Source organism: Lepus europaeus, chromosome 7, assembly GCF_033115175.1.
Source record: "Lepus europaeus isolate LE1 chromosome 7, mLepTim1.pri, whole genome shotgun sequence".
In the NCBI taxonomy this organism is placed as follows: Eukaryota; Metazoa; Chordata; class Mammalia; order Lagomorpha; family Leporidae; genus Lepus; species Lepus europaeus.
Genome location: NC_084833.1, coordinates 15122632 through 15131927, shown reverse-complemented (window position 1 = coordinate 15131927; position 9296 = coordinate 15122632). Strand labels below are relative to the sequence as shown.

The window sequence follows — 9296 nt, the reverse complement described above, 5'->3', positions numbered from 1 at the left end:
GGAGCAGTTAATTTTGTGCAAATGGTTAAGAATTACTAGAGAAGTTATTCATTTTATTACTTTAAGTCTGTCTCTCTCTAATGTCCAGAAATGTTAGCATCCACAGATAGTGTAATTGGCAGGATATAATGAAGGAAACATGAGGGAATTTAAAGGATTTGAAATAAGTAGATAAATATTGGGAGACAGACCCATGGTTCAGGAGAAAGCAGGTCAAGCTATGTGCCTAGTTCATTGTGAAAGTGATAACTTCAGAATAATTTGCATTTGACTCGATGTCGTTCTTGGCATTTCAGATATAATCCAAAACAGGTAAGGAGTAATTAGTAGCTGTAAAAGATTAGTGATACGAGTGAATACATGCAGATTGATAGGATCATAACTGAAGTGAATAGGTAAGAACAAAAGCTTGTAACCCTAAAATAATGATTTAATTTTGTGTATTTAGTATGTGATCAATTTCTAGATAAAAGAATTGCGTGATGGAGCCTTGGGAGTGGAAAGCTCAAGTGGAAGGTTGGTGGTTAATATCAAGATCAAGAATCTGAGAAGCCATACATTCATGGTTATGCAAGCTGCACTAACATGAGGATATCTACTTGAATGTGTTCAGCAGGAGACTGTGGTGGATCAGAACCATCTCCTAACATCTGCTTGGTCATTGCAAACAGGAACCATTGCTCAGAACATGTACTCTGAAAACTTTTACACTTACTTCATGGCTAAAAGCAATCACTCAGTAGTGTCAGAGTTTATCCTCTTGGGGCTTACAGATAATACAGAGCTTGAAGCCATTCTCTTTGGTGTATTCCTAGTAATCTATTTAGCTAGTGTCATTGGTAATCTCGGCTTGATTGTGTTAATCCAAATCAGTCCTCAGCTTCACACGCCCATGTATTTTTTCCTCAGCCATCTGGCTTTTGTTGATTTTTGTTATACCTCCTCTGTCACCCCAAACACTCTGGTGAATTTTTTGCGTGAAGTTAAAAGTATAATGTTTTATGCTTGTGCTATTCAGGTATGCTGTTTCATAACATTTGTTGTTTGTGAAATGTATCTGCTCTCAATCATGGCATATGATAGGTACGTTGCCATCTGCAACCCTTTGCTTTATGTCATTCTCATGCCTAAGACACTCTGTACTCAAATGGTTGCTAGCACATACATGTATGGATTCACCGTGGGTCTTGCACAGACCGCGGTGACATTCAATTTGTCCTTTTGTGGCTTCAATGTGGTCAACCACTTCTACTGTGATGATGTTCCCTTAGTCGCTCTGGCCTGTTCCGACACTCACATCAAAGAGTTGATGCTGTTAATCATTGCTGGGTTCAATACTCTTTGCTCTCTGGTGATTGTGATAATTTCTTATGTCTTCATCCTTTTCGCCATCCTGAGGATTCATTCTGCAGAAGGAAGACAGAAAGCGTTTTCTACATGTGCTTCCCACCTGGTCTCCATTACAATATTTTATGGTACAATAATTTTTATGTATCTGCAGCCCAAGTCAAGCCATTCTCTGAACACAGATAAGTTTGCTTCTGTGTTTTATGTAGTAGTGATTCCCATGTTGAATCCATTGATTTACAGCTTGAGAAACCAGGAGGTTAAAAATGCACTAAAGAGAATTACTGAAAAGTTGTGTTTGGCTGTCAAATAAGTTAAGAATCATTGAACAAAGAAAAGAGGACTCTGAATTGTGTCTTATAGAGTCAAAATTCTGGTAAGTAATAGAATAGAACCAAATTCCTAACTTTGAGAGTTTGAACTCACTGAAGATGTGTCTCATCCACTATTCCATTCTCAGTGGTAATTACCACCTTAAATTTTATAAATTTATAATTATTAATTTTCATTGTTGAATAAGGAAGATAGGAGAGAGAGAAAGGAGTGGGGAATCAGCATTTTTAACTACATCACTTTTGTCAGTAATTAAAGAAACAGTATTGTTAGGTAGAAGCAAGATCTGAACTCTATTATGCTGAGAAATTTTATTTATACTAAAATAGACCAACTTCTACTATTTCAAATTTGCTGCATAATCAGGAAAAGATATCAAAATTCAAAACTAGAATTTTGTTTTTAATATTCTTCATAATTTCCCTAGCTCTCCACATCCTTTGCATTCTGCTTGAAAGGGTAATACTAACATTGACCTTGATTTCATCATTTAATGACATTGATACTTTATCAGTTTAGATGGTGTCATTTCACATTTTAATTCACTGCCTGCTCTGAGTGTGTGGTTAGAAATTACTTTTCAAACACTTTGGCTGGTAATTTTAGCTTTTCCAATTAGTGAGTTGTTCTGGGTAAATTATTTCACATATTGGTACCTCAGTATCCTAATTTGCAAAATGCAGTAGCAATGATTCCTTTCTCCTTCACTGATTGGGAATATCAGTAAGGTTATAAATATGAAGGCCCTGCACAGTTCTTAGCACATTAGTTAGTGTGTCTCGAATGATGGGTATTATACTTAATTATCATTGTTATTGTATCATAATTACCTTTATAAGATCTACATAACAAGATAATAGCCCTTTTGAAAATAGGTAGCTACATTATATTCTTCATTTTAAAGTCAACAGAATGAAAGCATAAAAGTTAAGGGGTTATTTTATTGTAATCATTAAGGAATTTAATTATTTTAAATTTCCTTAGCGTTTGTTGAAGACTTTAAAATTATGTCTTTAGGTTCCTCTCTACATACTGATTAAAATATACATTTTCTTTAAAAATAAAAATGAATCCATTTTTGCTTTATGTTTCAGAGATTAGATTTCAATCTTATGAACTAATTAAAAGTAAAAATAACTTACTAATGTTGTTCTTGTGTCAAAAGCCTGGTAACATCTTTTAATTGAATTACCTTAGTTAATGTTCACAACCCCCAACTGAGATGGGTTCTTAATGAAAAAATACAAATCGATTTATGAAATTCACTATAATATATTTAGCTAATAACTAGAAGAACCAGGATGTTCATTAAATCTTTTGCAATCATAAGCTTAATTTTTAAATAACTATCTCATATTTCCAACTGCCATTATATAAAGTTACAATTTAAAAATAAACTGAATGGAGATTTGCAAAAACATTGTCTGAAAACAATATTTAAATTAAAATTCTTCAGAAGTTAAAAAATAAAAATAAAGGTTAAATGCACCTGAGACTGGCATAGAAAATATATACCCAATATTTCCCCTATGTTGGTCATCAACTCTGAGAAAGAAAGTTAAGGGAGATGTCACCCCATGTAGGACTCAGGACTCCTTGCCTTCATCATCCCATACGTCACTACTCTTAACTCCAGATGTTTCTGAGGGACTCTCCTGTGCCCTCAAAGCCAGATTCTTAGCTGACCCTGAAGCTTAGCCATATTTTACTGCAACATTTTAAATCAGTGAATCTTGTTTGTTAATATGTGACTTCATGGATTAGAACATAAGAAAAAGAATCTCGACAACTTAAAAAATGAAAGCTTTTAGGACAACTGATCTGAATTTTCTTGTCTCAAATTAAGACTTTTGGGAGCAATGATCTTCGATGGTCCTTAACCTGTGTGAATATATACCTAGAATATGATCAGGTCATTCCCTATACTAAATTACTTAAAACTTAAATCAAGTGTCAAAAGGAAGGCCTGAGGGAGCAAAATGTGTCATCCATGAATACATAAATACTAGTGGCTCTTCTTTATAGGAAGCAGGATAATATTACCTTGATGACATCAAAAACATTGAAGAATGTATGCAGACTTCTTTGAACTAATCCTTCAGAGATGAATTGAGGACATGCAAGAGAATGGTAAGCAGAGAGAGGCAGTTAGGAGGTCACTTGGGATGCTTACTTCCCATAACAGATTTCCAGGAATGAAGTCTTGGATCTGCTCCCAATGCCAGCTTCCTGCTAATGTACACCTGAGAGACAGTGATGACGGTTTAAGGAAATGGTTCCCAGCCACCCACGTGGAGACATGGATTGAAATCCTAGCTCCCAATGTTGACCTGGGCCAACTAATAATATATGTAAAAAATGATTATCTGGAATTTTAGTCAAGGTAGATCACTAATCAGTGCACATACAAAAAAAAAAAAAGAAAAGAAAAGAAATCTTTGCAAGAAGACGTATTAGGCATGGTTCCTGTGGCTAACACACACCACGTCTCCACCAGGTGCCAACCACTGTGCCAAGGTAATTAAACATCTGACTATCTAAATGTATTTGATCTAAATGATCAAATACAAGCTTGAAACATGAGCATTTTTCTTATTCTGTTAGTAATTGGAGCTTTATGTATCACAAAGCTATGAGTAATGAAATGCAAATTTGCGATCAAATGTTTCTTAAAACAGGTAGGTATGTTCTGGGGCCAGTGCTGTGGGGCAGCAGGTAAAGCTGTTATCTGCAGCACCTGGATCCCAAATGGGCACCAGTTGAAGTTCTGTCTGCTCCACTTTTGACCCAGCTCCTGGTGATACATCTAGGAAAGCAGAGGAAGATAGCCCAAGTTCCTGTATCCCTGTCACTCACATGTGAGATCAGAAGTTCCTAGCTCCTGGCTTCAGGCTGGCTCAGTACTGGCCATTGCAGCCAATTAGGGAGTGAATCACTGAATGGAAGATTCTCTCTCTCACCCTTTCTCTCCCCCCACCCAACTCTGCCATTCAAATAAATAATTTTATTTATTTATTTTTTTAACTTTTATTCAGTAAATATAAATTTCCAAAGTACAGTTTATGGATTACAATGGCTCCCCCCCCATAACTTCCCTCCCATTCACACCTCTCTCATCTCCTGCTCCCTCTCCCATTCCATTCACATCAAGATTCATTTTCAATTATCTTTATATACAGAAGATCGATTCAGTATATACTAAGTAAAGATTTCATCAGTTTGCACCCACACAGAACATAAACTGTAAAATACTGTTTGAGTACTAGTTATAGCATTAAATCACTATGTACAGCACATTAAGGAGAGAGATCCTACATGGGGAGTAAGTGCACAGTGACTCCTGTTGTTGACTTAACAAATGGATACTCTTGTTTATGGTGTCAGTAATCTCCCTAGTTGCCAAGGCTATAGAAGCCTCTTGAGTTCGCCGACTTCAATTTTATTCAGACAAGGTCATAGTCAAAGTAGAAGTTCTCTCCTCCCTTCAGAGAAAGGTACCTCCTTCTTTGATGGACCCATTCTTTCTACTGGGATCTCACTCGCAGAGATCTTTCATTTAGGTCTTTTTTTTTTTTTTTTCCAGAGTGTCTTGGCTTTCCATGCCTACGATACTCTCATGGGCTCTTCAGCCAGATCCAAATGCCTTAAGGGCTGATTCTGAGGCCAGAGTGTTATTTAGAACATCTGCCATTCTATGAGTCTGCTGTGTCTCCCACTTCCCATGTTGGATCGTTCTCTCCCTTTTTTATTCTATCAGTTAGTATTAGCAGACACTAGTCTTGGTTGTGTGATCCCTTTGACTCTTAGACCTATCAGTGTGATCAATTATGAACTGAAGATGATCACTTGGACTAGTGAGATGGCATTGGTACATGCCACCTTGATGGGATTGTATTGGAATCCCCTGGCACATTTCTAACTCCACCATTTGGAGCAAGTCAGATTGAGCATGTCCCAAATTGTACATCTCCTCCCTCTCTTATTCCACTCTTATATTTAACAGGGATCACTTTTCAGTTAACTTTAAACACCTAAGAATAATTGTGTGTTAATTACAGGGTTCAACCAATAGTATTCAAATAAATAATTTTAAAAATCCCAAACATGAATATTTTTATTAATCTGGACTACATATCTCTTTTTTCACTTTTTTTATCACCCTTTTGGCTTATATCCAGATACCAAAACATCATAGGTAGACCAGAGTGCCAGATGCTTTTATTTATATAAACCTGAGACAAATGAGCAGCACTGAACTTGGTGTTTTGACTGAAGAACTGGTTTCAAGAGATGAGCACAGCCACCAGGGACAATCCTTGGATCCGTTTGGAGGCTGCACTGAACATGGATTTTTCTGTTCCAGAAGAAGTAGGATGACTTGTTTATCCATACATTTGACTCTCTTAGCTGATGCTAAGAGAACAGTTTGCTTTACCTCGACAGGTAACCGATAGAAGGGAAAGGTATGAAGACATCCACACTTTAAGCATTGCTGCCATATTGATTTCCTGAAGCTGAAATGTGAATGAAAGGGCAAATGATGAGTGTCCTTCCAATGAGTCATTAAGATTTAATAGGCCTGAATTTCCTTTTTTTAAAAAGATTTAATTATTTATTTGAAAGGCACAGTTACAGACATGGAGACAGAAAGATAGAGAGAAATCTTTCATTCACTGCTTCACTCTCTCCAATGTCTGCAACTGCCAGAGCTGGGTCAATACAAAGCCAGGAGCCAGGAGCTTTATCAAGCTCTCCCAATGGGTGCAGGGGCCCAAGCACTTGGGCCATCTTCCACTGCTTTCCCAGGCCATAGTGGGGAACTGGATTGGAGGTAAAGCAGCCGGGACTCGACCTGGAGCCCACATGGGATGCCTGCACTGCTGGCAGTGGCTTTACCTGCTATGCCACAGCGCTGGCCCCAAGCCTGAATTTCTTGACCTGCACAGAGAGATGCTGTATCTGTTTTCCATGTCTGCATTGTGTGTATCTATCTACACAAATGTACACTCATTTACAAAGTATGGTAAATTGAAACAACAGCCTTCCCAGTTTAATCCAATAACCATAGAATTCACTCAATATAGACTCCAACAATACCTCATGGAGTATATCTGAGTCATTTACAAATCAAATGCAGAGGAAAAAAGAAACCCTTTGTTATGCAAACTTCAAACCATATTCTACATAACGACTGCAAGTTTCATAATCATCCAAAATGGAAAAATAATAGAGTATTATGAAATCACTGGTACAATTAATTTTTATGAAAAGTCAGAATAATTAAAGTATGTCAAATATTTATTTTAATTGCATTGTTATGATCAACAAAGATGATTGAATAAATAGTAGGAACAAATGACATAATGACAAGGTTATTTCCAACTGAACAAACATGCAAATACACTGAAGGAATTCATTTAAAAACACAATTCTTGAAAATAATGTTTTCCAATTATATTTTAAAATATGATATAGACACATTTAAATGCAATTATAAAAAATAAAAAAATGCAATTATAATACCTTCTATTCTTAATACTCATAAGGTTAAGAAAATAAAATTCAGGTGGACTTGAATTTGCAATTAGAATTTTCATGTTAGTAATTATGTGACCTTAGGAAATTTATAAATAATTGGGAGCTTGAGATGAAAACCTATATATCTCTGATGTTTGTTGATGACAATGAGAACTACTTGTTAAGTTTGTAACAAATAATAAAAAATCTATCCAGACTTTATACCTTTTACCAGGATAAGCCTTTGAGTGCACACTTAATTAATATTTAACCTTATATAATAAACATTTATGTAGCTAACACAAAGCACATTATTGAATATTGTTGTAAACATTTTTATAAATATGTAATTTTTCAACCAACCAGTTGAGTTCTATTAATTCCCAGAATTCCTAACAAACTAACACAGAGTTTAGGTCAAGTTTCTCAAGTTGCAGGGCAAGTAAATGAAAGAAATAGCATACATCCAAGTTGTCCAAATTGTCCTGTTCCGGAGTCCTGAGGCCTAGCAAAAACATGTGGCGGCCTTCACTCTGCACACCACATGAGTCAGTGTGTCTGAGTTTGTATTTCAACAAGACTTCAGTCATATCCCAAGGCTGCATGAGCCTCAATAGGACTCTTTAATCACACTGATTTGCCAGCATCTTCCCTGACCCTTGTAGAAAATGTCACAATCTAGGAAAATAACAGGCACATATACGGTTGGTTTAAAAAAATTATAATAAAAAGTTTTATTTGTTTCCCTGGTTGCATTTAAATAGACATTATTATTTTCTTAATTTTAATATCTTTAACATTTCACAACCTTTATCCAAGGCTTTCTTTGAGGCATCTTTCACCTCTTTGTTCCTTAGACTGTAGATTAGGGGGTTCAACATGGGGATGACCACTGTATAAAACACTGAGGCCATTTTGTCTGTGTCCAGGGAGTGGTTGGATTTGGGCTGTAGGTACATAAAGATCAGAGTGCCATAAAATATTGTAACAGCCACCATATGGGACCCACAAGTGGAAATAGCCTTGCGTCGCCCCTGGGTAGAGCGGATCCTCAGGATGGCAGCGATGATAAAGATGTAGGAGGTGAGTACAATGGAAGAGGAACAAATCATATCAAAGCCAGCAAAGGCAAAAATCAGAATTTCCTTCAGGCGTGTGTCTGAGCAAGCCAGAGCTAAGAGGGGGAGGTCATCACAATAGAAGTGGTTAATAACATTAGGGCCACAGTACGTCAGACGGAAGGTGATGATGGTATGGAATAGGGCAACGAGAAAGCTGTATATATATATGGAACCGCCACTAACTGAATGCAGACTCTTTTTGACATCAGTGTTGAATAATGCAAGGGACTACAGATAGCTGCATAACGGTCATAGGCCATGGAGGCTAGGAGGAAACATTCAGTGATCATGAAGGTGAGGAAACAGCCCAGCTGTGTTGCACAAGCAAGGAAAGGAATTGTGTTACGTTGCACCACAAAGTTCACCATCATCTTCGGTGTAATAGCAGAAGAGTAACAGAGATCAACAAAGGCCAAGTGGCTGAGGAAATAGTACATGGGCGTGTGGAGCCGAGCATCAATCCGGATTAATGTAATTAATCCAAAGTTGCCTACAACTGTGACCAGATAGACAACTAAAAACATCAGGAAGCATGGAACCTGAAGTTCTGGCCTATCTGTTATTCCTTGGAGAATAAATTCAGTGACATAAGTGATATTAAAGTCAGCCATTTATTACAGCGGAGTGTGTGGATTTTGCTGCAGTTGAGAAATAAAAATGATACTTCCCAGGATCCTAACAGAGTTAGGGAAGGTGATCACCGATGTCTTCCAGTTTTGAATTATGTCATCATGGGGCAGAACATACAGCTTACCTCTCTAACGATACACCATTCTTGCCCCAAAGAGGTGCTTATTTTCAGAACAGTCTTCTTGGGTGTTGCTTTGCTTTCTAATTTTAGAAAATAAGGGAGTAGGCTGTTAAAAATTGAGTATTATGAAACTTCTTAAGGCAACTAATATCAATTTCACTGTTTTGCTGGAACTATTTCTATGCATTATATAAATACAACAAAATATAATTTGTAATTTATGAGCA

General features: G+C 36.8%; 2 protein-coding genes across 2 annotated transcripts; one reads left to right on the top strand and one right to left on the bottom strand.

Annotated features, from left to right (window-relative positions):
• The first annotated feature begins 703 nt into the window (after window positions 1–703).
• On the top strand, window positions 704–1660 carry LOC133764250 (olfactory receptor 5AL1-like). Its single transcript, XM_062197923.1, has one exon. It carries the CDS (start codon window positions 719–721, stop codon window positions 1658–1660), a length of 942 nt encoding a protein of 313 aa, XP_062053907.1. The 5' UTR covers window positions 704–718.
• A 6307-nt stretch (window positions 1661–7967) lies between these two features.
• On the bottom strand, window positions 7968–8929 carry LOC133764249 (olfactory receptor 8U3-like). The gene is given in 2 exon segments (XM_062197922.1): window positions 7968–8483; window positions 8486–8929. Coding segments are annotated over 2 exon segments (960 nt in total).
• Between the last annotated feature and the right edge of the window lie 367 nt (window positions 8930–9296).

Bases quoted from the DNA above. Each gene is read 5' to 3' on its own strand.
- LOC133764250 (XM_062197923.1), top strand. From the start codon at position 719: ATGGCTAAAAGCAATCACTCAGTAGTGTCAGAGTTTATCCTCTTGGGG.